This window comes from Centroberyx affinis, unplaced genomic scaffold, assembly GCF_046629955.1.
Source record: "Centroberyx affinis isolate AG114_WGS23_722 - 3 ecotype Tasmania unplaced genomic scaffold, CSIRO-AGI_Caff_v1 ptg001131l_1, whole genome shotgun sequence".
Lineage (NCBI taxonomy): Eukaryota > Metazoa > Chordata > Actinopteri > Beryciformes > Berycidae > Centroberyx > Centroberyx affinis.
This window is the reverse complement of record NW_027279670.1, coordinates 318,418-345,726: the sequence shown is the minus strand read 5'-3', so window position 1 is coordinate 345,726 and position 27,309 is coordinate 318,418. Positions and strand designations below refer to the sequence as shown.

Genomic DNA, 27,309 nt, shown 5'->3' with positions numbered 1-27,309 from the left:
CAGGTACCCCAAGGGGCTCTACCCCTGGCCCCTGGGGTGGGAGACCCCTATCACAGGCCAGACGGCTGCACCGCTGCCAGGGGCCACCCTCAGATCCCATTCTTATCCTTATCTTAATGCCATTAGCCAGGGAGCATTCCTGCTGGGCACACAGAAATCACTGATACCTCTCTGCTGTAATGGACAGAGGGGAGCTGAAAAGGGACAAGAAGAGAGGATAGCAGAGTGAGAGAGAGAGAGAGAGAGAGAGAGAGAGAGAGAGAGAGAGAGAGAGAGAGAGAGACAGATAGAGAGAGAGAGAGAGCGAGAGCACAGCGGGGGGGGGGATGTAGAGTGCAAAGAGATATGGAGGGAGCAGAAGGGTAGTAGAGATGCGAGCCATGTGATGCAGAGAGAACAGAATGTAGAAGATGAGAGAGAGAGGGACTAAAGGCAGGAAGAGACGAGAGGAAAAGAGAAGACAAGAGAAGACAAGACAAGAGCAGAGAAGAGAAGATGAAAACAGAAAACTGGAGGAGACTGTAAAGAAGAGTAGTGTAGGATAGAGTAGATCAGAGAAGAGGAAAACAGAAAACGAGGAGGAAAGTGTGGAGAAGAGTCGTGTAGGATAGAGCAGACGAGGAAAAAACAGTAGAAGAGAAGAGAAAAGATAGAGAAGATAAAAACAGAAAAGTATAGGAGGAGAGGAAGCAAGTGTATTGTAGGAAAGAGTAGACAAGAAACCAGGAGAGAGGAGTAGAACAGAAAGCGGAGGAGAAGAAGTGGAGAGAAGAGGCCACTCTGCCGGTACCGTCTCGGACAGGATGACGGCCTCGGCGGGCTGCAGAGGGATCTCGGTGGTCTTCATCTCCTTGTCGAAGATCTCCTGGTGCTTGCTGTTCCTCTTCTCCTTCTTCTTGTCTTTGCGCTCCCTCTCGGGCTCGTCCCGGTCCAGCTTGTCCTGAGACTTGGTGTGCAGCTTCTTTGGCAAGAGAGGCTCCAGGGCAAAACTGGATTAAGACACAAAGGATAACGGGGCAATCAAACAAACGGCTGTCTCCTTCCTTTTCTGTGCATCTGGAGAGGGATTATTAATTGTTTATTGGCCCTGAAACATGACAACTTTTCCCAGGGACAATGCTGAGGTATTCCTGTGTTAGCTGCATGAAAAACCTACACTACACTGTTTAGTTGTGTGTTAAGGCATTTAAGTTGAGCATCTTTCATATTTTTTTCCATGATTTTGTGTCAAGACCTTTTTTCGTATCTGGAGTCTGTTTCTATGGCAATGACTCTGATTGAGGTCACAGAATAAATGTTTAGTTCATGTGTGTTCAAATTGAAGTTGGTTGGGATTTATATATATGACAGGTACACAGGACTGAGGTATCCAACTTAAAAAACAGTGCAGTTAATTTTACAAATATAACGTAAGCACATCCTGGGAAACCCTCTTACCATTGAAATGAAAATGGAATACTGGCGCATCCTGATCGACTTTATTCACATAAGGACAGGGAGCATTACGAGCCAACAATCCAAAAACAAATTTTCAACTGCTGAGACAGAATGGCCGTCGGCCAAAAGGAGGTCGCGCGCCAGGATTTTATGTCCCGAAGATCCAGTGAACCAGGTCTTACCCGTCTGAGCCGGGCCTGGAGGGGGAGTTGTCAGAGGAGATGGAGGTGACCGAAGCCACGGACAGCGGCCTCTGGGAGGAGGGCATGGTGAAGGAGCGCACCATGGAGCGAGGACGGGACCCCCGCCGCTCGTCTGCCGCCGGCTGACAGAGGAGAGGGAAAGAAAAAGAAACAAAAACACAAACACAAGAACAAATCAGGAAAAATTCACTGACTGCCTCAGAGTTCAGTGGTCAGTGACGTTGCAGGTTTTCAGTTGCAGCAGCTCTTTTTACTTTGTTTTTATTAATTCTATTCAAGAACATAGCAATTTAGGTACTTTTTACATGTTTTGTCATTCAGTAACAATATTTTTGTTGAAAATGTATATATTTTGAATACTTTTGTCAGAACAACTGAAATTCATGATTAAAGCAATAATAAATAAATTCAGCAGACAATCATACACCTAAAAAGGTATTTTTACCAGACATAAATCTTTTTAAGGGGAAAGTCGGTGCTTTTAAGTTGATTGTCTAACTTTAGCATAGAAATGTGAAACGTTAAATTCATATTGTTTAACCATTAGTGATCATCTTCAGATGTTTGGCTTGTTTTGGTCTTTTTTTGGAATATGATTTTGTGTCTCTGAATAACATTCAGCGTTTTCTGTAAATATAATTTAACGATGGTGTCATCTTGCTAGACTCACGTAAGCCGACTATAAATAAAAGAGAGAGAGAGAGAGAGAGAGAGAGGGAGAGAGAGAGAGAGAGAGAGGGAGACAGAGAGAGAGAATAGTGTTATCGTGTATTCAAGTACCAGCACTGTTATCCTCCAACACTGCCTGAAACTGTCTGTTCTGCTGGCCTGCCTCTCTTCCCTAGCAACAGGATTGGCCCTCAACTAAAAATCAACTCAATATAATGGTTAATATGAAAAACTCTTCTAATCTTTTAATATTGTCTATTGCAGATAAATCTTACATGAAATAATTAATTTATCTGCAAATAATTCACAAAAACATGAATTCAGTCATTCAGTAGAATGGATGAGATTTTGTGTTCCTGAAGGACATGAACTTGTTGCTGAATGACAAGTTTCTTACATTCATTTCTAAGCATTCCCAAACCCAGCATAACTTAATAAAAACTTTCATATACAAAATAAACGTTTTTAAGCACTTTTTGGATGTTGTCTTGTCTTGTCAATTTGTGGCCACTGTGTCAGAGCGAAAGAAGGTGAACTGATCTAAAAACCAGGAATGTCTTGCTCACTTGGCCTAAACTTCACATGACCTTCAAGGTCCTCTGTGTGATGTCATCAGTCGTCACATGACTATTAAATTTATTATCCTATGATTCAAAATGGCCTTGGAATCTCATGTTACTGAATGGCATTTGATGAAATCCGGATTTGTGGACTCGCCATTCAGTTAGATAGCCTATTATTAAAAGGATTTTTTCAATTATTCCAGAATTGTTCATTTCTTTTTAATCATTTTGTGCAGTTTTTCGTGTTACATTTTGAGTGCAAATAGAGTTACTGAATGACATTTTAGCACTGTAACAGTTAAATCTTCTAAAAATATTATTGTTGACCATAAATTGTCGGGCTTAAGTGATTTAATATAACATTTAATGAAATTAATTATTCCTGAATATAATTTATTGGTTGCGGACACAAATTCACTCTACAACTGTACAATTATTTTTTAGGTTAAGATCAAGCAAACGCATACTTTATGCTGATGAGTTCACTCACAATAGCGTGTAAAAGCATCACAGCACATATTTCTGGTCCTGCACCATAGTAACACAACGTACTGCTTGCAAATACTTTGACCACACACACATCCCATGGTTTATCACAATCTATAAATTAGTTAATCTATATTTCCACTCTAACGGAATTTAATATCAGGTTTTCAGGGCTATTTCCTGTAGCGAGCTGTGCGTCCTTGGCTGCTATTCTGTCCTTGGGAAATGCTTTCAGGCCATATTCATCACACATATACGGCTGTCCAGCCAGCCGGCCGGCAGGCGTGATGATAGGCTGGGCCGGCCCAAGGATTTACACCATGTAAAGTCTACTGCCTGACTGATCAATACTTTGCTACCTGGAAAAAGTGCTCATCTGCTGCTGCGGCAGTATGCCCTTGCTGTTATTAAAAAGTTCAGGGTCTTGTAGCTGGGTGTTATTGTCTGCTACACATTATATTAGAGATGCAGAGGCAGGGAGACAACAGGAGATATATATTCTGGAAAACAATCAACAATTGGGTTGATTTGGGCTGGAGAGGAGAGGAATTCGCAGCATTATCCCAGGCCTAGGTATGGAGCGCCAAATAAAGCAACATGATCTAATACAACGTAAAAGAAAAAACAAAAAAAACAGAACTCCACCATTAATTTCTGTACTTCAGCATGTCCCAAAAAGAACCTGCTGCGAGATTAATCTGGGAACATTTTAAGAATGATATGAACAAAGCTCATAAGCTCCTACAGTAAACCCTTCTGCATTTAAAGAGTCTTTTGAAAGGAAGAAAGGGGCTCTCGCACATCTGATAGCATAACCTTATTATCATGCCCAGGTAAGTGCTGGCTTTTCTCTCTTCTGAAAGGCCATCACCCTTTCCCTTTAAAGTGAGCGAGGGCCTCTTTACCTCAGGCAAGACTGAGGGAAAAGCTTGGCCAAGCAACAATTAAATCAGGAGTGGAGGAGAGCTACGGGAGGTAGTCCCCAGCAGCACTTAAAAACGCAACATCCCCACTACACACATGAGCTGACTTCAGCTAAAACTAAAACGAATGTCTGAGGGATACAAGTTCTAACTCCATTTGGAGGGATTAAAGCAGGCAAAAACAAACAAAGCTTTTATAAATGTCCTCATGAGAGATTTGGGATGATATAATTAGTCAAAAATGGGTCTTTCTGCGGTTTATACCATTCTGTGGTCATTTCCAGCCACACTAAATAGTCATACACCATATTGAACATTGTACGTTTTCACATAAAGAAAAGCCAGTTTCTCATTCCATTTGCCTTGTATTTGGTAGGTAAAAAATGTATGTGAAATAGTTGTAAAAACTACAAGCATCTCTGAGACTACAGAGAGGGAGACGCCACAGAGGATAAGGGAGGCCAAACAGAATCCTAGAATTTGGACTGCTAAAAGATTTGCTTTCTTACAGGCCAAACCAAAAAAATGCTTTTATGTTTTGCGAAACGGTGGTAGCACATTTTTTAGAAGAGAAGAATATGTGCAGCATTCACATTTTCCACAGATCTCCAGCACAGCGTACCGCAGAAAATAAATGAAATGGCTGCAGATCGCCCCCGAGAGGGAGGGATACCGGGCCGAGTTGCGATGCTCTTTTCCGTGTAAAGGAAAGGTCAGGTAAAAGTGAAGGCTCTTACCAGGGTCTTTACCCCGTACTGTTTCTCCACCTTCTCCCGCAGCTGCTTGAAGCAGGCCTCCAAGCGGTCGTGGAAGGGCCTCAGCGCCTCCGTGACCTTCTCCCCGTGGATGCGGACTCCGTCGGCCAGGTACGGGATCTGGTGGAACAAAAACAGCGGCGCGTTAAGACTCGATTAGATCCAACACTCCCCCGGGGGGGCGAGAGGCCGGCTACATCCCATTTCTACGCTACCGTCCCACTGCATAGATCCCATCTGACCCCCATGACCTTATAGCCCCTTTGGCTGTGCATACTCAGCACAGTCATATTGTGTGTGTGTGTGTGTGTGTGCGCAAAGGGGGGCGCTTCACTGCAACCCCATCCTGCTGGGTGTAGACTCTATTAGACGATGCCAGGTTGCCGTTGCCATGGTGACCCCCCACCCCCCCACCCCCACGATAACATTCTCAGGAGTGGTCTTGATAATATCATAACACTAGTGGATTGAACATGACAACAACAACAGCACGCACACAGGACTGAGGAACCGCAGGTCCTCCTCTCCACCTATGATGCTAAGAAAGACGCAATGCACCTTTTTCGGCACGCTGCTGCTTCTCACATATCACACCGCATGGAGCTGGCTAATAAGAATTCAAACACATAACAGAGGCAACTCAGGTAGAGAGAGAGAGAGAGAGGGAGAGGGAGAGGGAGAGGGAGAGAGAGAGAAACTGCTGAAAACTAGCAATTAGGAAACCCCAGTGCCACAGTCAATGTCAGCAAGCTCTGCTGACTAAATCTGGCAAGAGGAGGAAGTGTCATCCCTTGGGGACCGAACATTTGAGTGAGTTTTTTTTTTCCCCTGCCGGTTGGAAACACAGGTAAAGGTTTTCATTCCTGTAGAATTTGATGTTACAGTATTACACGCCAGGTCTTTGGCTGTGGTAAGTGGGGGAATTGCACAATAACTCACCAAGAACCAGCAAAGACGTTACAGTCATTTGTGGTAATAACAGACCTTTTCTTTCCCCATGGCAAATATAAAAATATTCCCTGCTTGTGTTGCCGCTATAAGTGAGAAATATTGTCAAAGGTAAAAGGAAGGTGGCTTATGCTTTTATGCTTATGAAAAAGCAAAAACAAAAACTAACCACATTAGAGGAGATTTAATTCAAACTTTTGTATTATCAGCCCCGGTCTGACGGAGTGGTGCATTTACACAGTTGAAAAGCAGGCATACACTGAACTGGAGAGTACATCTCGTGCCTCATCTTAAGTACAGTAGCTTTTATGGCTAACAAATCCTCCACAGCCCAGACCAAATTGAACAAAGAATCTGTTCAGAGTACAAAGAAGTGTATGAAGTCAGTCTGGCAAAGGCAGGCCAGCCAAGAGAGGAGTGTGTGTGTGTGTGTTTGTGTGTGTGTTTGTGTGTGCCCATGTTAACCTCTATGATTCCCCAGAGCATCCTCCCCTTTCTTCCATTTCCCTGAGGGCAAACTGCCCCTTCACAGCAGGCTACAGACAGAACTGACTTCACACAGCTGACACACAAAACACCACCGCATCACTTTTATGTGATGCAACCTTTTGCAATATTCTCTAACTGTGAATGTTTTATTTACAGATATAAGAACGCATTTCAACACGCATGACTGTGTTAATGGGGGGGGCGGGGCGGGCTGGCAGATCGCTATACCGCAGAAACACACATACATGATGTTGGAAGATAGACAGATAGAAAAATTAGATACCCTCAGGTTGTAGTTTCTCAACCATGTGTATTACACTGCACTCATACATTAAACAGCACTCTTTGATGGCAGAAGCATGCAGAGGGAAGCTGAGGCTGCATCACAGTGCACACAACCCGGGATTTTTCACTCACTGAGTGTTAGTTACTGTGCTGTGTTCCACAAAACCAAAGACCTGGCACAGGAAGATAAATGAGAGAAGGCTACAGACACCCTGTGAGGATTTCCCCTGATATTGAGCACCTTCATCATCACCACTGGGACCTCTTAGAAGAGAGAGGAGACAAGGAGGCTGACAGAGAAAAGGTGAGGCTATAGGAGGGAAGGAAAGAGAAGCAGAGAGAGAGAGAGAGAGAGAGGGGAGGGAGACGGGGGTTATGAGTGAGAGGGGAGGGGAGGGGCACAAAAAGAAGGAGGGAGGAAGAGGGAGAGGAGTAGGAAGGACATAGGAGGGGACGAAGGAGTGCTGAAATTCTCCTTGAGAGAAGGAGAATGAAGAAAGATAGAGATGGGGGGGGGGAGAAAGAGCGAGAGTGAAAGCTGAGGCAAGATTCACGTCTCCCAGGATACCCACATCTTTTTATAGACCTTAGGATGATATAACACCAGAGTGGCGGCATGGCAACAGAATTCTGCTTGGTGGCTGCAAGCAGATAAGCTCACTGTGGAAGACACCTTGGCTCTAGGTTTCTAACACACACACACACACACACACACGTTCAGCAGATTAATTAAATACACTATCTTTTGAAAAAGTTTGTATTTCACCACAGTGATCCAAGACAGATACACCACATGGCCAAAAGTATGTGGACAGCTGCTCGTGAAAACATCTCATTCCAAAACCAGGGGCATTAATATGGAGTTGGTCCCTTCTTTGCTGCTACACCAGCCTCCACTCCTCCCCAGACCATTATTCCTCCAGCAAACTTTACAGTTGACACTTGTTGGGAAGGTGGCATCCTATGACAGTGCCATGTTGAAAGTCACTGAGCTCTTTAGTATGTGCTTTTCTACTGCCAATGTTTGTCTATGGAGGCAATCTCCATGGCTGTGTGCTTTTCATATACCTATCAGCAATGGGTGTGGCTGAAATAGCCAAATCCACTAATTAGTGTTTAGATAGTTTTTAGATTGTCTTTAGCTTTTAGATTGTCTCTGACAGTTTTTAGACTTGGGTTTTTATTACTGTGTGTTAATTTATCTGAGTCTGTCTTTATCATTGTTTGTGCACTATTGTTTTATCATTAACTTGTCTTGTTTTTTTCTTACTATATCTCTGTTGCATCTGAGCCTGGAGAAACAATATTTTGTGTCACAGTCTATGTAAAGTTGGATGTATATATGTAGATTTATGCAGCTGAGATGAGAATAAAGCGGAACTAGAACTAGAAGGGGTGTTCACATACTTTTGGCCATGTAGTGTATTCCCTCACCTGGAGCCAATGTTAATATCGGCTAATTCGACCTGGAGACCAAATTTATAATCAGGCAAGTGCCACTATTGTCTGTTGAAAAAAAATCTAAAAGAAACCGGCATTGTTATTTAATATGAGCAGAGTTTTTCAGACTTCAGTCTTTTCAGCTGAACCCTGTCCCCCTCTCTCTCCCTAATGCACAGTGAAGAAACTTCAGAGCCACATGGCCTTTGAGATGCCTGACATTAAGGCTATGATGACATATTAAGACATTTCATGAAAAAGGGCTCGGAGAGGTGAGCAGCCAATGGTCAGTCAGACAGAGTAATAGGCAGACAGGATGAAGGGAACAAAAAGTGCACACACGAAAAAAAACCAAAACGTAATCAAAAGGCAGGGAATTGTTATTGACAAACTATTTTGACTTTTTCCACAACTTCTGCCAGTTCGCACTGATATGCTGCTGATGCCCTGTGCCCAGTGTGCATTGAAAAGGGCCTACTCAGCTCTGTGATTAGATTTATTGATTACTCAGCTACCCTTCACAACTCCTAATAAGGCAAATCAGACTACCACTGGGAAGTTTCACTGACTATAAAAGGCAGCTGTCCAGAGCTTTTACCAGCTACACCCAGAGACAACACAATAGGGATCGGCTACCTTGTATTTGCCAGCTTTCACAATACCTCATTTCCTGATTTCCAGTTGCTAATTACTAAATGAGGACAATGGGTATTTCACAATAACACCGCGCACTGGCTCATTTCTCCCTGTTTAGCTTGTTGATTGGAGCAGGCTTCCCTTCATTTGTCTCGTTTAGACAGATTCAAGATGCAAGATAAACAAGCATGCTGGTTCTGGCAAGGAGACAGCTGAAGCGATTTCAAATGAACATCTCTGCCTTAGTCATGTCTTTAAAAGTTCCCTGTGTGTGTGTGTGTGTTTGGCGTGGGCTGGGCAAGTGTATTTCTGTTTTCTCTATGACATGCCTCCGTGATGAACACACCAAACAACAGCTTTAATCACTTCTTCTTGTGCCAGTGGAAGATACGTCTTGGCTCCCCCGCATTTTCAAACACTTGCTCAACAGGATGTGATGGACATTTCTAACCTGCCACTGTTGCCAAGCTAGAGCAACTCATTTATCTCTCACTGGAAGCTCGGATATGACTGGGATGTACAACAGAGTTCCTGCTAATTGCTGCTGCGGATTGTGGCCGGGGGATCCATTTAGAATTGCAACGTGATATCTAATACAATTTTACTTCAGTTGAAATCTCTAAATGATGCTGAAATGAAACCGGCTCTTTTAAGTCTCGCCATTATTTTGCCACCTACACAAGGCTTTGAAAGGGAGGGAGTCCTTCAGACATTATTGTTCAGCACCTTTGCTTTGAGACGGATATAAAAAAAAAAGTGTATGATGTGTCTCAAAGGAAAAATCCAGCTTTGGATACTACCTACCCTTATTTTGTGATGATGTGATGAAGCCATTATTTTTAGGTCTACCCACTTTCCCTCAAGCTGCATCGTCTACTTCTACATCAGTTAGTGACGTCCTGCATTTCCCAGAATGACTTTCGTCAACTCCCAGAGAACGGATGTGAACTTGTTGCTTTCAATCAAAGGTGGGCCAACAACTATGTGTCGTGTCAAAGTATCCTTAAGCAAACTAGCAAACCCCTACCTGCTCCCTCATTGTCACTATAGATAAAAACATCAACTAAATGCCTAAAATGTTAAATAATTTTAATGTCAGAAACTGTGCTCACAATATGTAAGTATATAATAGTAGCACACTTTTAATAAGGTAATAATAGTGATAATACTACTACTACAAATAATAATAATAACAACAGAACACAATATCAAAAGCAAGGGACTAATATGAGAGCGGCATATCTCTGTATGAAGCATCATGCCAGATGAAGACAAAAAGCTTCACAAAGACAAAAGACTTTACTATTCAGATTCGGAAGAGTTCCACAAGCGATGCAGAGCACAAAGATGACCTATTTTAAAACAACCGAGTGGGGGGAAAAAACTTGCCAATTTAATTGTTTTCCTCTTTCTTTGGAACTGATGGTAGGAAGTAGAAAAAAAATCTTCTCCCCATGTACTGCAGACATGGAACCTCCTGTATCTTACTGGGTGACACACAAACCAAGAAACCATGAATTGCCGGGTGATAACAGTGACCATTAGTTGAGAGCAACACTGGTATTCATGTTTGAATTACAGCTCTCTAAAACTCCCAAGGGGGAAATCTTCAAAATCCCCTGGAAAACAAGGATAGTCATGAGAGGAGTTTATTGATCAAAGATGAGCCACAATGAGCTTGCTAAAGATCTGTTGAGTTTCACGGTAAGCAGATAAACTGTGCATTGTGTGGTGTGTTTGTGATGTATTCTAAGAGTGTGTGTATGTGTGTACGCGCAGTTCTTGTCTGCTGCGTATGCACTTCCTATGGGCTCAGCGAGGGTGCAGCGCACGCAAAACCGCCAGTGCTGATCTCACTCTCTCTCTTCATGCAATGGAGCGTCCTCCCTAACTTCAGAATGTTTGCTTCAGCACTCTCCCATGCTATTATCTCCCCTGAACTCTTTAACACACTTCCCTCTGCGTCATTGGGGATAGTTTGCAGTGCACTCACCTGTGGATGCAAGTTCTTCAAACAATATTATGTGTTTTCAGCTGTAACCTTTCACAGAGACACCCTAATGGAGGGGCCTTTTTCGCAGCAGTGCTTTAGTTAGGTGACTACATTTCAGACATAAACGCCATAATACACACAGTGCACCAAGTAATCTCCAGCATTCAGCATCCCCACTGTGTATACAGAGGGCTTTCAGGTGAAAACACACTGTCTGTGTCCACAGTGGAGATTCTCAGCTAGTGGTGCATGATTAGATGAAATTTCTGGTGTCGATTCAGACTCCCACATAATTGTGGGATCAACTCCTCCACTAACATCCTATAGATTTAACCACAGGAAGTTACATTTGAAACAACCCTGCACCTAACAGGCTACGTCTTGGTAACTGTTTTGTGAAGGAATAACATAAAGCTAATTCATGCAAATTAAGAAATTGGAATTATGTTGCAATAGCAATAACAATTTTGCACCAATTTACCTTAAATTTATGATTTGATATTTTTATTTATTCCTCCATACCATTGTGATTCATGCTCAGCTCAACATCTCTGGGTGCATGTGTGCCTACATCTGCTCTAGGGGTGTGTCATGGGAAACAGAAAGACCAATGGAATATGATGGAATTTGTCATCTTTAAATGCAAAAAAATCTGCACACTGTAAAAGTAGACCATAACATACACAAGTAGTTTCTCCAACAGACCACTGAGTGAGCAATAGAATATGCATTATTTGTGCACAGCCAATTCTGCACCTCACACACGCACAAATGATTCAACATGTTGAGCCTCAGTCTCACCTGCCAGGCGATGAAGTCCTTCAGTTTCTCAATCTTCTCAAGGTCCTCAGGGTGCTCCTGCATGTACTTGTCATTGAAGAAGGCCTGGAGGGGAGGGAGACAGACAAGTGATTAAGAATGTGTGTGTGTGTGTGGGGGGGTTGTTACCATGTAGAGTAGAGATGGGTAGGGGAGAAGAAACAGGCAAAGGGGTAGGAAAGGAAAGAGAGTGGAAGGGGAGGAGAGGTATTGGAGAAGGAGGAAGGACAATTTGAATTGTGGAGAGAAGACAGGGGGGACAAAAGACAGAGAGATGGGAGGGAGAAAAATGAGGAGTCAAGGGGGAAAAGATTGAGAGGGGGGTGACAAAAAAAGAGATGGGGGAAAGGTGGTAGGGGGAGGAGGGGAAAGATAAGAAATATTCAGCCGAGACGCCTGTCTTGCCTCCACCGCCTCCACTATTTCACTGAGAGGAAGAAATGACTTGGGGGCAAAGAATTCACATGTCGCTCCTCCTCCGACTCACACCGCACTGTTACAGCTGACAAATATGAATCCATTCTGAGCGGTGATATATGTTGAGAACCAACGGGCTATGACTGTTTTATCATCAAACACAAGGTTTCCCCTCACAGATGAGTTGCTACGGTGTTACGGGGAGCAGAATGTGTAGCCCATAAACCACTGAGAACTGTAGAAATGGGATGAAAAACGGGATGGGAAAAAAAGAAGAAGATTGAGTCGAGCCTTTCAGAGAAGACAGGCCCAGCTCATATCAAACAAAAGCAGATTTCTAATGACCTATGACGCAAACAACATGTGAGTGGAGTGGAATCATATGTGAAATGATGAAGAATGCCATTATCGAGGTTGATGGCATGAGAGCTTCGAGCTCATGGGATATGCATGGGTTTGTTTTGCAGTTCAAGAGCAATTCAAACCTGGGCAAAGATACAGTATATCTGAGTTGGTTCTGAATATAGTCTCACTTATTTGAACTTAATGAAGTGTGCAGTTACTTCCAATATAAAATGTATTGGGATACTATTTGTTCAGGCCTGTGTAGAAGTTGGAATGGATTTTTCCATGTAGAGGTATAGAGGGAACAGAATGAAGACAGAAGTGTGTCTTCCCATTGACTCTACCTTCTCATAGTTGGTGAAACCTCCCATAACAGCGGGGTCCACGATGCCGTTCAGCAGCATGGAGAGTGGGTTGATGGGAAGGTTGGGATCATTGAGATGCCTCTGCACCATGCTGCTGATCTTCTCATTGGTCAGCTGCATGGTTTCCATGGCGTTCTCCAATGGACTGATCTCCTCCTGTGCAACACAGAAAGTGAAGATGCCATCATACATTCTCAGCATTTATTCACCTGTATCAATATATATTATCAATATCTACAGTATATATTTATATATACACAAATATCACTGCCATCTCTGTAAACCTCACCCAAACAATCTAGCTGAATCATTTGTCTTTAATGACTAGGGATAGGTTATTAGAAGATGGGCCTGGGAACCCTTAACTACACACATACATCATCTAGGATAGGGTAGCAATGAATCATTTTCTACGCTGCCCATACAGTACATGAACTTGCAACTGTCAAATGAAGATGGATAGCACACAGTGCAGGGGAATTTCAATTCCCACGTCAACAAAATATGATTGGTGAATCTGAGAAAAGATGAATAAAATATTTAGAAACGCTTGTCCCGAAATGACTAAGAGCCAAACTGTGTGTCCGTCATTAATTTTACTACCCATGTGAAAGAGGAATCCACTCCAATCCATGAAACTCCACATGGGGGCAATCTCATGACTTGGAAAAAAAAAGGACAAACAACATAATGATAAGATCTCCTTGCAGACTGCTAATAAGAAAGTGGAAGAAACATGTGTGGATTGTCTGAGTAAATGTCAGATTTAGGCCCCAGCCAGAAAATAGAGATGTTGTGCCAGAGTGACAAATCTCCAATCTGTGCCGGTTTGTCCCAGGCCAGCTCGGTAAAAAGCATTGTCAGATGGAGGGCTTTAGCTCGGTGAATCTCAGCCCAGTCATTAAGCTTTAAATAGAGAGGCTGACCTGGGGGACCCGGCCTCTCCCTGGCTCATCTGGAGGGCAAGCTGCTCCTGCCAGTGTGTTCCAACCCAGCCTGAAGGAAGTTACCTCTACTCTGAATAGTGTCGCAATGGAGAATAGTACTTCACTATGTGGAATCACGGGTTAGGGCAAATCAATTTTATGCATTGCAATGACTGTACTAAGGACAGAGTGACCAGAGGGAGCAGTGCAGTGAGCTAACTGCCTGGGCTGCATGGTGTGTGGGTGGTTTGTGTTGACCCAGCTATTTGGGGGCTATGAATGCAGCGTGAGCCACACAGAGAGACTGTAGTAACCGGCCCGGCTAAAGATAACTACTGAGAGTCAGGAGAGAACACACAGTGGAGATACTCTGGAATAGGGAGAGACATGGGGAGTGTGTGTGTGTGTGTGTGTGTGTGTGTGTGTGTGTGTGTGGGGTGATTGTGAGACGAGAGAGAAGTGCCCTTTTCTGAGGCTATTCACCAGCACAGACATGAAAGGGACTAATCAAAGCGACAAATAAAGAGTAATTGATTGCAGAATACTTAGCCAGACTAATTACGCTAAGTAGCGCATTTGTTTTTGGACAAAATAACGACACATTAAAAGGATGAGGCAGGCGTCTGGGCTCTGACTGATACTGTAACCCGCTCCTGGGCTTCGCCTGATACTACTGTACTGCTATTTCTGCACGCTCTGGCTTCCCACTGACAACATCTCAGCCCAAAATAAGGACACAGGACCTGCGTTTTAATTAGTCAGAACAACAGAGCTAAAATAATAAAACCTTAATGCGGTTTCAGGGGGATGGAGGGGAGATGTGCCCATTCCAAGTGCTACCGTAAACACTAAAGTCATTTACTGCAGTGAGACCGACCTCTCATCAACAGGTTTTCAATACAGCAATCCAGGTAATTTTATAAAGGGGAAATCAACAGTAAGTGAGTTCTGAACTCAGTGGCCACTCTCCTCTTGCGGTATTTCTGCTGTGTAGCTATTTTCCACGGAAACAGGCTTTAAAGAGCGCTTGGTAAATCAATGCGGGGCCTCTGGCAGAGGGGGAACGTGCCCTGACGTTAGTCTAGGGAGTGGCACGCCTGCGTCCACACCGCTGTCTACACTGCTTAAGTGGACAAATCATATCGATTGCCTCTGAGCAAGGCCGCAGATCCTCATCTGATTAGGAGGCCGGCTTTGGCACAGTCCCTTCATACTCACTGTGGAGACGGACTTGACTTCGAACCAACGCAGGATGCCAGGTAGTTTGTATGCGGTCGTGTAGGTAGTCCTCTCGATCCACATGTTCTGCAGATGAAAGGACAAAGAAAAAACATACTTAGAACTCCGAAAGAGCACGCTGACATTTTGGGAGATGGGTGGAAAGCTCTACAGGCATGACAGGGCACTTTAGAGGGATCAATTTGCTGTTGATTTTGTTCCAAATAACATTCTAACAAGCTTTAAGACAGCTGTTCCGTAGACAAGAGTGAGGTGATGTAATGGTGGCTCGCTAAAAGCCCATCAAAGGCAGGCTGGTGGGAGCAGTGTAGGTAGAATAGATGTCATCTTTGTTATCTGTGGTTGAGCACCTCTCCCTCTTCCTCGTCCTGTACCAGCCTGCCTGGATGGCAGCTCATTAAGGCCCGGCTCACAGACAGTCCAAATGAGAGGGACTCTCCTCTAATACATCATGCACACACTACTGGAGCCGAAATAATGACTCCAAATCTTAAGGAAAAAAAAAACACACCACAGGAAAAGGCAAGTGATTATTTCCCTTGGGAGGGGGTTTCAGCAATCAAGCCTTTTTCATCAGTGTGTCAGAAGAAAAGAAAAACGATATCCCCATTTGAACAATTAAGTGGATCAGGTTGAAATGCACGAAAGAGTGTCAGCATCTGAGCATTCTTACTATTCTTGTACTCTGACAAGGTTCAGAGAGATGGCAAATTACACAGATGTGTTTGTATGATATGTTTAATAGCTTTGACAGACACAATGTGTCATCTTAGCAATATCTATCCAAGTGCATCTCTGGCAGGGCAGAAGGAGAGCTATCAGTCTGTCAGCATAATAGAGCAAGGCTGTGTGATGAGTAAAATGCATCATCCTGCTCTGCTGAAGTGATCCCTGGTAGAAATATGGAGCCAATTTACTGTATGAGAAGTGTGAATGGGTTTAATTGATTGAGTGGATGTGGCCTTGTCATTTGTAACCTGGATGTTAATGATCTGTATTGAGCAGCAAATGGCCAGCAAGGTTTAGTATACTGAATCCATTAGATGTACTAAAAATACATACATGGATGCTAAAATTGATGATGGCTGATGATACAGTACTACTTGATGATGATGATGACACTACTACTACTAATGCTACTAATTAGCCATCATGTTGCATAGCATTATGTTTAGCAAGCAATGTGCATCTAAGTTAGATTTTAAAGAGCATAAACATCATGTTCATAATACTAATATTGGTGAATCATACATAAAAAAATTAATTGTAACAGCTTATTCATGGGAAAGAAAAGATGACAATTACCGCAAACTCGTTGTCCGGGTCCTTCTCCCCCTTCCTCACTGGCCTGGAATACTGGAATTTATGGACTTCATTTACTGTGTAGAAGCTGGGGAGGAGAGACCAGCACCCGAGTAAATTAAAAGTGTTATGGGCAATCTACAGCTTGATTCAAAGGTTGATTGCTTTGCTTCAGGTCAAACACAGGACACGCTGCTTCCACACTGGGTTCGCCAGGAGCTATGGCATTTAGCATGTTGGCAGGCTGTCTAGGGCAGAAATGGCCTCATCTACATGGGAAATAAATTCACTTTGGGGTTGGAGGCATCTCCTGGAGCCAGTCGTCTCCGTATGTCAGACATGTGGAGACATACATGACAGAGGCGCATCACTGGCAGGGATGAACCTCCCCAAGTCAGGTTAATAGACTTTTCACACCAGGAAAATGATGGTGTTACAGTGGCTGTGGGGAGCAGCTGTCTGGGATCCACATCGTACGCAGACATGTGCACATGCTTACTCCCACACAGACACACGCTCTCTCTCTCTCTCTCCATCTTTCTATCCGTCTCTCCCGCAGACACAAATCCACATTCACAGTGAGAGAGGACTCTCCTGGGGAACGGAGTACATACCTATTACCCACATACAGCGTACTGCATTTTCCCATTCTAAAAAACATGCCATATGGTTCACTGAGTGGATTTTAACTTTATTAGCAAACTGTCATGAATAAAATATCAAAAGAATCAATGCCGTTTCAAAGCCGATGCCCTTTTCTGTTTGTAGTAGCAGTTACAGGAACACGTTCAAATGGGGCCGCCCTACTTTGAACAATTGGAATTGTTCATGTTCTGCTGATGAAAGGTGTTCGTTCTGTGTGCTCTGCTGCCAGATTAACAGAGCACACAAACCCTGTGTGTCATTCAAGCTCCACAAGGACAGAGAGCCTGGACCCGGGCCTCACTGGCCCTCCACTCACAGCCGCTTCTGTTGTACCTAAAATCAGATTTTCCCCTCTGAGCTCGGTCACCAACGGCAGTACGGTATTTAATGAACATGATAAGGCTCATGCCCAAATTAGTTGAGAGAGCGTGGCTTGAGCCTCAAAAAACCGAGCCTTGGAGCGTCTGATCTAATAAACAGATTAATAAAGCGGCTTTAAAGCAGCTCTGCCACCCCAATTAAGTCTTTTACATTCCATTAGCTGGCGGGCTGGAGATGAGGCAGTGGCATGGTCTGGACAAAGCAAGGTCAGATGGGGGTATGCTCTGCCTGCCGCTGTGACCCTTTGGCTCGTACAGCTCAGTCTCATTGCTATGCACCGCTGATCTTTTGCACCGAATGAGAGAGAACAAACGAGACAAAACGCAGAGAGAGAGAGAGCGACAGAGAAAGACGGAGAAACCAAGGTGAGACGGAGAGAGAAAGAATGTGGCAGCGGAGGGGGCAGAGTGAGAACGAGAGCGAGAGCTGGAGAGAGAGAGAAAGAGAGACAGCCAGAGAGAGAGAGAGAACAGAGAGTGAGTGAGACAGAGAGATAGAGAGAGACAGGCAGAGCAAACAGTTGGTGTGGAACCCGCCTCTATCGCTCCCCACACACGGCTGTCTAATCCAGGCTATTAAGAGAGTTACATATTCCAATCAGACCCTGTTAGCAAACAAGCCAACAGGCTGCTGGAGGGATCAATGCAGGGGGATGTGACCAATGCCGCAGGCTTGTGTGATAACATCAAGGCCCAGATATATTTGCCTAAAGGTAAAATCTCTATCCTTTGGAAAAATACAAACATTTCCGAGTAAACACCTTCTTTTAATTATGTCCAGTGTTGCGTTGGGTGGTGTCGGCCCCGACATATCAAAGCGAATTTGCACAGCTGAGTGATGTAGCGTGTGGCTGGCATGCAGGCTGGGCAAACAAGCCGGCGCATAGGGGCCTGGTGTTTGCCGGGGCCCCGGCGCTCCATGCCAAGGCGGTAATAATGTCGGGGAAACAGTGTTGCGCCTGGCACAGTGGCTAATACCGGGAGGCTGGAGGAAGTTAATAACCAAGAGGACTACAAGAAGGTCAACCGCTGTTTGTTCTACACACACATTTACATTTAGATTTATTCACCTCCTCCGCCTCGCCCCTCTGCCCACCGCTCTCTAGAAAACGCTACTGTAGTTGTGCATGTCCTCACAAGCTCTCTAAATTGTCTTCAGTGTGTCTGGGGAAAATAAATTGGGCTTGCCGGATTGAAATGCATGCAGTGTGATTTTGAATAACACACACTGTAATTGTATATAAATGAGTCTGCAAGGAGCGGGGGATATCCTGCTTACCTCACTATTTGTTCAGAGACGGGCTTGTTTTGGAACTTGGCAGGGAGGTCCAGGATGGGTTTCACTGTGAAACACTGGATGTCTTTAGCAGAAACATCAAGGAAAAAAACATGAAATGCCGAGCTCAAACAATAAACAACTAATGATGAATGAAAATAGATTCCTAATGAGCTATACATGAATGAAAAATAAATAGTGTGCATCATGACTTAGGAGAGTATGGTTGTGATGTTTATTTTCATTTTCTGTGCTGGTGACATTTAAGCCGGTGACACTAAAAACATTTCTGTGGAAAATAACCTGATGAAATTCTAATAAAATTATTCTAAAAAATTAAGAGGACAATAAGGATACACTGTCCAGGGGAAGTCTTGGTGTCCTCGCTGGGCGGAGTGGTTGTCTTCATCTTCTCTGCGTTGGGGAACTGTGTGAGGAGGCGAGCCTCAAAGTCCTCCCTGCGCTCATACTCCTTCCCACGGTAAATGAACATTTTGTTCTGGAGGACAACAGAAGAGGGAGTGAGACCTTGGACATGTATGTGTGTCACACACACCACCATACACATGACAGCACGCACGCTATCAGGCAGCCATGCAGGTGGGCACTAATTCGCATACACTATGTGGACATACTGTAAATACTCACCAATTTATCAGCCTGAAAAGGAATATGGCAGCACTTAAGGATGCAATGTCATTTAATAAGCAATTTCATTGGCATATTAGATCCAGTGGCTAACATTCATTCAGTGACAGTAGTGGGGTAAGGAGGCAAGGTAATGACAAAATTGTGATACTTAATGGAAGTTACATAGATGAGAACAGCTTTGATTTGTAAAATAACTTGGCAAGGTACTTAATCTCCATATTAAACACTTGAAAACGAGGGTGACAGCAAATTCTTGGCACCTCTTCAATCATTAGTCAGTCCCGGCTGAGGTCACTGTGGGCCTGCATGGGGAGGACTTGTGTTGTAGCAAATTGGCGCACTGCGCACACTCCAAATGGCTACTACCAGTTTGCTGGGGGCTCTCACACAAAAGGCTGCCGCAATGTGTTACTGGAGAAGTGGCTCGAAAACCACTGCAGTGGTACTAATGCCTCGGCTATTTCAATCAACACTTCATCATTGGCGCAGCAGCTGAGAATGGGCCCTCATCACACTGTTCACAGCACTTTGGTAATAGGAGCTTGAACTACTCTGGACATCAGCGAGCTCCACATCTCATACAGGGCTGCTTGAGATTCATTGGCTTCATTCATTAGCTAAACATGGGCATTACACAGAGAACAGAGCTGTAGAGTAAAGACTTTGTTCAGATAGAATAGCCATTTGGTACAGACAGCTTTGAATCGTACCTTCTTTTCCTGCCATGTTTCTTTCTTTCCTTCATAGCCCCTCGCTGCACAATAGCTCGCACACAGCAAGCCGTACGCTCATGCACAGCACACACCTCAATTTCCCAATTAATTAAATGAATTGCAGCCATGAAATATGCCTGGGACCATTTTCAAATTTGCTTTGACAGATAAGGCGACAAAAGCACACTGATTTCCAGAGTGATTTCCATTCCAACCGCTGGAGAATCAGCTAAACCTGCCTGACAATAAGCGGCTGCAATTCTCCGCTGGTGAACAATTGCAACATTTGTTTTCTATTTTGCTTGAAATCATTCGAAAACTGAATCATTTTCTATCACTGCGTACTGCGAGTCCATTCACATGAGACAAGCAGATTCACGTTGTATTGTTTAGCATTCTGGCGGCGTGTGTGCTCATCTCAATGTCACAATTCTCATTTTCATTACCCTCAAACCCAGACTGTCTAGTTATGGCAAAGAAAATCACCGTCATTGAGAGAATAATTCATGCTAAAATAGCCTTTCTTTCTTGGATGGTGAGTAGAAAGACAATTTCACACAGTCAGAGACAGTTAGTAAACAGTTAGTGCTGCTGCTACATTAACAAGCTTAAATCAAACACAGACGGTCAAGATTTTAAAGGTTCCTTGGGATTGTTTATGACAGTAAGACGGGGAGGGTTGAGAGATATGGGCAAAACCAATGGAATCGTGGCAGTGATACTTTCCAAGAAGAACGTAGGTGAAGGTTTTGTAAGATGCGTAGGTTTTTCCTTTCAATGTATCGTAAGGATCAGATGAGGTTCAACTCAAGTGGAGACTGATATAAAAAGGTCATCTGGGTTCACGCCAAACAAAAAAATACATTATATGAGAGGAGAGCACGACTTGTTCCTAAAAATGTATGAGCCGGGAACTTTTCTTCATCTCTGTTAGTGTGCTCAGGGGTCTGTTTGAGGAGCATTTTGAATGATAGAACATGACAGCTCATATCCGAGTGTCTCGGAATGTGGTGTGTTAGGATACATATTTCAAACCAACTTGGAGACCCTGAGCTCTTCTTTAAGCTGAGTGCTCACAAGAAACTCAATACAGGGATTAAGTGAAGTAGTATTGATAGGAAGAGAAGGGAGAGGAGGGGAAATACGGCAAGTGGATATAAGTTGAGAGAACCCATTGTAGAAGAAATCGGTCTTTGAAATAATGAGAATAACTTTGGTCTCCCTTGAGGCTGAAAGTAAGTTACGATTCTTTATAGAACAAATACAATACCAGCTTTCAATCACGCTTCGGAGCTGCTTGACAAGGTTTTGTGAGTTTCAAGGTTGAAATGATGACTTGGATACACATGATGCGCCTGTCTTTACAATGCCTTGATTGCTCAGTAACTGGGGCATTTCAGAGTCTCCATGAGCACCCATCCACCAGCGAACAAAAGCCTTCGGGTTTTACAGCACATACAAAAGAAGACATCCGAGACCAATGACTCTATTGTGTTTGCGGATCCATATTGAGTTCCGTGATCTAGAGCATTATACGATTAGCAAATATCCTGATGTCTAACCACATTAACAACTAATACATCATAAGCAGGTGAATTAAGCACCCTTGCATAAAATCAATTCTTAAGGGTGTGGATACAAAATGCCTTTATCAGAGTATTGATTTTCTCATGTAATTGACTATTCCCTGAGGCCTGGGCGATGCTGCAACACAAACAGCAATATAGTGAGTAAAACAAAACCCCTGTGAACTGCATTTATCTTAATTAGTAGCCCATAGATTAATACTTCCCAGTGTATTCACGCAGACAGTTGTGCATTAATATGTAATTATGAAACACATCAAGAGAGGGTACAATCTCAGAGCCGCTAAACAGGACAATGTGAGGGCCATGAGGCAAGAGCACTGACTATAATTACTGTATAAACAATCAGTTTCTAGCTCACTGTCAGGACAGAATGCCTCACAGCTATTTGGCTGCATTCATTCAACAACACTTAATCAGATTATAAATGTTGCATGGAAAATAACAATTTAGAGAAAACTGGGTTGCAGCAGAGGCTGATATTTACTGGGCTGAGTGTGCAGACCAGCTTGTATCTTGCAGCATAAAAGAAGCCATTATTTCAAAAGACAAATGAACTGAGCTGTGGAGATAAGTCCTGATATTACATTTCATTTCGCGGAAGTCCCATTTTAACCAGGTCAATTAACAACAAATTATTATTTGCTAAGACAACCTGGCATACACCTGCTCTGGTTCTTTCAGGTGAGGTCGAACCACTGCCAACAGAATAAAAAGGAGAGAAGAAAGAGGACTCAATGCAATCCTCAAAGGCCTTTTAAATAGCCAGTTAGATTAGGCCAGTGCAGCTTGCCCTGTCTGTAATGGAGTTTCTGCCCTGCCAGATGAAAGGGGTTAGGAGGGGTACATGGGAAAAATGCCGGAGAGTGGTAAAAGAACCCGGTGAAACGGATGTTGTTCACAATGGAATGAAAAGGAGTATGATCGCAGGAACACTGTTCTTGAAGCTGGCCTTTTCAGATTATCTCGTTCTGTGAGGACTTCTGGGCCATTTGGTGTGGTTCGGCTGCTTGTGTGATAAAAATGGCTGGAATTCCCACCAGAGAGGAAAGCCAGAGCTTCAATATACAGCACCCCTGCTGAATGACAGCCTTAGAACGACATCTAAAAGGCAGACCAGTCATCCTTCCTCAGCCCTACTGGTATTTTTTTCTCCTTTTTAAGCTCTGAAGAAACACCCCGACCTAAAACTATGCTCGCTATGACGCAGCGTCGCAAAGATATATCCCTAAATCAATTTAATTTTTCTGTCTAAATGAAAATTGATATGGGGAGAGAGTAAGAGCCCCATCGCAGACAGAATGCAAAAGAGCTCTGATATGTGCTCAATGGCACCTCACACACAAGGCTGGTGAGCAGATATCAAAGAGCTGCTAAAAAACAGATGCATCTCAGATAGGATAGAGAAGGGCTGAGAGAGAGAGAGAGAGAGAGAGAGAGAGAGAGAGAGAGAAAGACCTTACTTCACTCTCCTAATTTTAATTCATTTTTGCACACTGCTTCCACAGCTCACTCAGCTCTCTGCCTTTTTTTCAGGGAGACACAACCCTCTCTCCCACACTGAAGGGCATCCGTCCAGCATGTTCTGGATCTCCTCTGCAGCCCACACATGGAACAGCTGCTTATAATTCACAGTTTGTTTTCCTGTGAGTGAGCAAGCGGCTGAAAACCAGACCGAACGGGATGCTAAACAGCGCTTCCCGCCATAATATCCAAAAGGCGTGGGAGTGAGGGGTGTGGAACGCATATGTGTTGACGGCCGAGGCCGAGAAACTAAGCTGGCACTGGTAAACCTATTGATCGTTTGTAGCTCACCCACACTGAGCAGATGGAGGAAGAGATATCAGCCTTGTGCAGGTTTCAGAGAGTTGTGGGAGAGTGTTGGTGTGTGTGCCTACCCGGAGGAAGGAGGGGAAGCCCATGCCGTAATATCCTACGGCAAAGTAGTCTGGTCTGGGCCGGATGACCTTCACTATGTTCTCGTAGAACTGGGCCTGCTTCCTCTGTTGGGGGACACAATGGTAAGTTTCAGAGACATGGACATTAAGAGTAAAACTCTATGCATTCGACAACTGTAAGCACAAAAACAGCTGTATACAATGAGATGCACACGCATGAGCACATGTACACTACCAGTCAAAAGTTTGGACACACCTGATTGAATGTACAAGGTTTTTCATCATCTTAAAGCCATTTTGATCTAAAGGCTTATGTTGTTGTATGTTAAATGCTTGAAATTTGTTTCTTAGACAAATATAAATAGTGAAGTTGATGCCTATGTATACATTTCTTTCCAAAGCCTTTGCCTTTCCATCAAGGCAAAGGGTGGCTACTTTAAATAATTTAAAACATAAGATCGTTTTAATTTGTTTAACACTTTTTTGGTCACTGTGTTATTTCATAGTTTTGATGCATTTACTATTATTCTAAAATGTGGAAAATAGTAAAACAAAAAAGAAAAAAAAGAAATGAAAGTAAAAAATGAAAAATGAGGTGTGTCCAAACAAGACACAGGATGTTCTGTATCTATCATTTTAGAGTAATAATCCATATATTGCAATAACTTCCTTGACTCCATCCATGACACTATGCGCAGTTCAACACACATATAACATAACATATAACATCACTTACCAAGGATGCACTGAGCTGCTCGAAGTCAAACATTTCATTCTCGTACTGTTCTGCCAGCTCCTTCCCCAAAATAATTGCTTCCTCCCACATCTATTGGACACACAAACAGAGACAGTTAGCAAATGAGTTAATTTTCAAGGTACAAGTTGAGAGAAGGAATTCCATTCGCAGTCAATTGAACAGCACTATCTAACAGGCAGCGGTATTCAATGTAAACTTGCCTTTTTGAAAACAAATAAATCTGAATGCTATTGAGCTGCACCTGCTTTGAACACAACTGGCTGCACACAGGGATCAGAGAGCCTCAGGTCAATAATACTTTGTTTCTCTGATCGAATGCGCTGCATCTCGGAGGCCATCCCCTTGAGAGTTTGCGAATTGATTATAGTGATGCATTTCCCGATGAGCACTAGCCTCCTCCAGCGCACTGGAATAGTGGTGGGGATAGATGGGAGGCACTTGAAAACGCTGAGAGGCCTGTAAGTGGCCTCTTGACAGACTAGACTGGGCTGAGCTGAGCTGAGCTGGGCCAGGCTTAGGGGGGACTGAGTCCAGACCGCACCTCAGAGCAGCCTGCCATCAGCTCGAGCAGGGGAGGCAACACCATCTGGACCTGCTTTCTGGATGGTTCCTACGACACTTTTAGAAACCGTCCTCAGTCGGTACCATTCCCTAGAGTGCTGATGTATTCTTACAGCCACTGTAACACTTGATAATCACTCCATAGTGTTTGTTTGTTTATCCCAGGCTCTTTCAATTCGCAGTCTCCCTTGCCACTTCCTCCAGTTGGCTAGAAAACCCGACTCTGATGACACAAGTAAAGCCTACGGACATCCTCTCTGACTGGGTCTTATAGCCCCGACCAAGGCTAAGCTAAAAGGCTTTTTTTTTAAAGGAGCACATAGGAGTCCCCTGCTGCTAGGACAGATTTTTTCAAATTGGGGCATCTATGAATGGCGTGCTCTTCGCCTCTGAATAGGGTGGCACCATACAGAGATGGCACTGGTCTTGTATCTCTTTAAAAGAGGTATAAAGGATATAGAGAGAGGTGGGCAACAGAGGAGAAGAGAGGGATGGAGGTTATGAAAAGCAGGGGACAAGAGAAAAGGCAGAAGATTCTCTCTAAGAAGTGACCGCTTTTGTGCGGATCATTTACAATCCCTGGTCTGTATGAAGGGAAAACCAAACGGCTGTTTAGCAGCTCTTCCACAGCAGCTGCCTTCTCCTGCCAGAGGGGGTATTTAACAGAGATGACAGCATCCAAAAACAGCATCCTTAGGTTTTGGGGGTTTGTCATGATTTTGAAGACTGTCCTCTCCCTCTTTATAAGCTTACTGCATTGCATTTATATTCAACAGGATCTTGCGTGCTGGTGACCTCTGTCTCTTACCTTGCCCTTGTCGAAGTAATTGATAATCTGCTGGTAGAGCTGGTCCTTCAGCTGCCCTTGGGTGGTGGCCTGGTAGCCATCTCTCTGGGTCAGGTGGGCTGCACACGCCTCCTCTGACCACTGAGGAAGACAAGTAAGCGTCGGGGTCAACACAATGCAATACAATACAGAGCGGAAGGGATACAAATGACAAGAAATCAATCACTGAGTTGTTGCCAATGCAAATAGGTGAGATTGATGTGTAATTCTTTCTAAGCCTGCCCCGCGCTCTGGCATGGTCGGATGGAAACTTGAGAAATGGGCAACGAAACAGCCGTCGATACACATCGAATGACTCAGAGAGCGCATCGATGCGGCACGCTGCCTTCTCTGGCTCATATTTGCTGTTATTCAGCATCCCCGCAACCCAGAACAGTTCTCCAACAGGCCAGTTCACTGGAAGCCAATCCAGCGAAGTGGAGCAAGGGGAGCAGAGGGATGCTTGTGTTACCAATAAACATCAGATACAATTGATTCATGCAGCAGCATAATCTTATTCATTACAGACTCAGCTTGATTCTGTAAACAATCGCGGGCGAAGAAGAGGGGTACATCAAAAAAAAAAAAAAAGAAACAGAGCAAGATTAAAGGGGTATCCTTTTTTGCTGACCCCACACTCCATCCTGCTGTTTTTTCGCTCAACACAGAGAATAATGAGGCTTCTGAGTGGCTAGAAGGCTTAGCTAACAGGGAGATGTACAATCTGATTGGCCTCTGTGTACAGGATGCCTAATCCTATGCGGCCTGTCAGGACTGATTCATTACCAGCCCGGTGTAATTGACATTCTGTGGTGTTGTAAGAAACGTGAAGAGTAAAGATCTCTGGGAAAATCTGACCAAGTTCTGTCCGAGGGGCCACATTTGAATAGTAAAGCCAAGGCATTTGCATACACTGCACCGGCGAGGGGTGAAAAAGTAATTGCTCTGCACATTCTTGCTGTGGCATGAAGAGAGATGTTGGGAGAGATTGGCTCAGCCTATTGATCCCATTACAGCTGGACTGCAGCATTTATATGGTTAAAAGGAGATCCATTTATTCAGGAGCCACGGGGGACCCGGCATCGACAGAACTAAAGTGCTGATACATCTCTGACCAATATACATAATGCTGTAAATTCAACATCCTTTACTATACTACTGAAGGTATTCTACCAGAGGACTTATCGCTCTCCCAGGGCCTATTTTCATTCTCTACAAAATAATTAATGCTGGTGGACAGATATACAGAGTGACACTAAATCACGCCGTCATCGTTCCCAGCCAAGCTCATTTACAGGCGTCTGTGTGCGAATACAAAAGAAAGACAGTGCTTCCAAAGTCTACATGGAACCGCTTATTGGAGAAGAAAGGATTTAACCAGGCTCTGGTGGAACAGAATCAACCTCATTTCACAATATAACAGCGACTCCCCTTGTTTGCTCTCTGAGAGCATGCAACGGTCGGGAATACCGCAGCTGTTGGGAAATGAGCAGAATTAAAATAATAATAACAACAACTCGTGCGAACTCTGCCGCGGCTGTTCTGTGTGGAAAATGCGATTCAGTCACACAGCCCCACTCTCCCCTGTCGGGACCTGCACAAAGGCTGGAGCAGTCAGCTATTTATGCAAATAAAGATGAGATGTGGGTGCGACCATTTTGGATAAAAGGCGGAGAGGAACGACTCCAAATTCGGCGTACCCCAAACCCCCGGCTGGGAATAGACACGGCATCTCTTTGTGCGGAGAATTCTATTTGGGGTATTTTTGGCAACAAA

General features: G+C 43.9%; 1 protein-coding gene across 2 annotated transcripts in view; it reads right to left on the bottom strand.

Annotated features, from left to right (window-relative positions):
• The window catches only part of dock1 (dedicator of cytokinesis 1), a 172,419-nt gene that overhangs the window by 4,472 nt on the left and 140,638 nt on the right, over window positions 1–27,309 (bottom strand). For both annotated transcript variants that reach the window (XM_071523954.1, XM_071523955.1), the window contains 12 exons: window positions 25,516–25,635; window positions 24,126–24,215; window positions 23,390–23,494; window positions 18,899–19,040; window positions 18,545–18,626; window positions 16,244–16,328; window positions 14,918–15,004; window positions 12,753–12,929; window positions 11,629–11,712; window positions 5,019–5,156; window positions 1,620–1,762; window positions 791–989 (listed from right to left, as the gene is read on the bottom strand). In XM_071523954.1, the coding sequence (XP_071380055.1) occupies window positions 791–989; window positions 1,620–1,762; window positions 5,019–5,156; window positions 11,629–11,712; window positions 12,753–12,929; window positions 14,918–15,004; window positions 16,244–16,328; window positions 18,545–18,626; window positions 18,899–19,040; window positions 23,390–23,494; window positions 24,126–24,215; window positions 25,516–25,635 (1,452 nt within the window). The remainder of the gene's footprint in view (window positions 1–790; window positions 990–1,619; window positions 1,763–5,018; window positions 5,157–11,628; window positions 11,713–12,752; window positions 12,930–14,917; window positions 15,005–16,243; window positions 16,329–18,544; window positions 18,627–18,898; window positions 19,041–23,389; window positions 23,495–24,125; window positions 24,216–25,515; window positions 25,636–27,309) is intronic.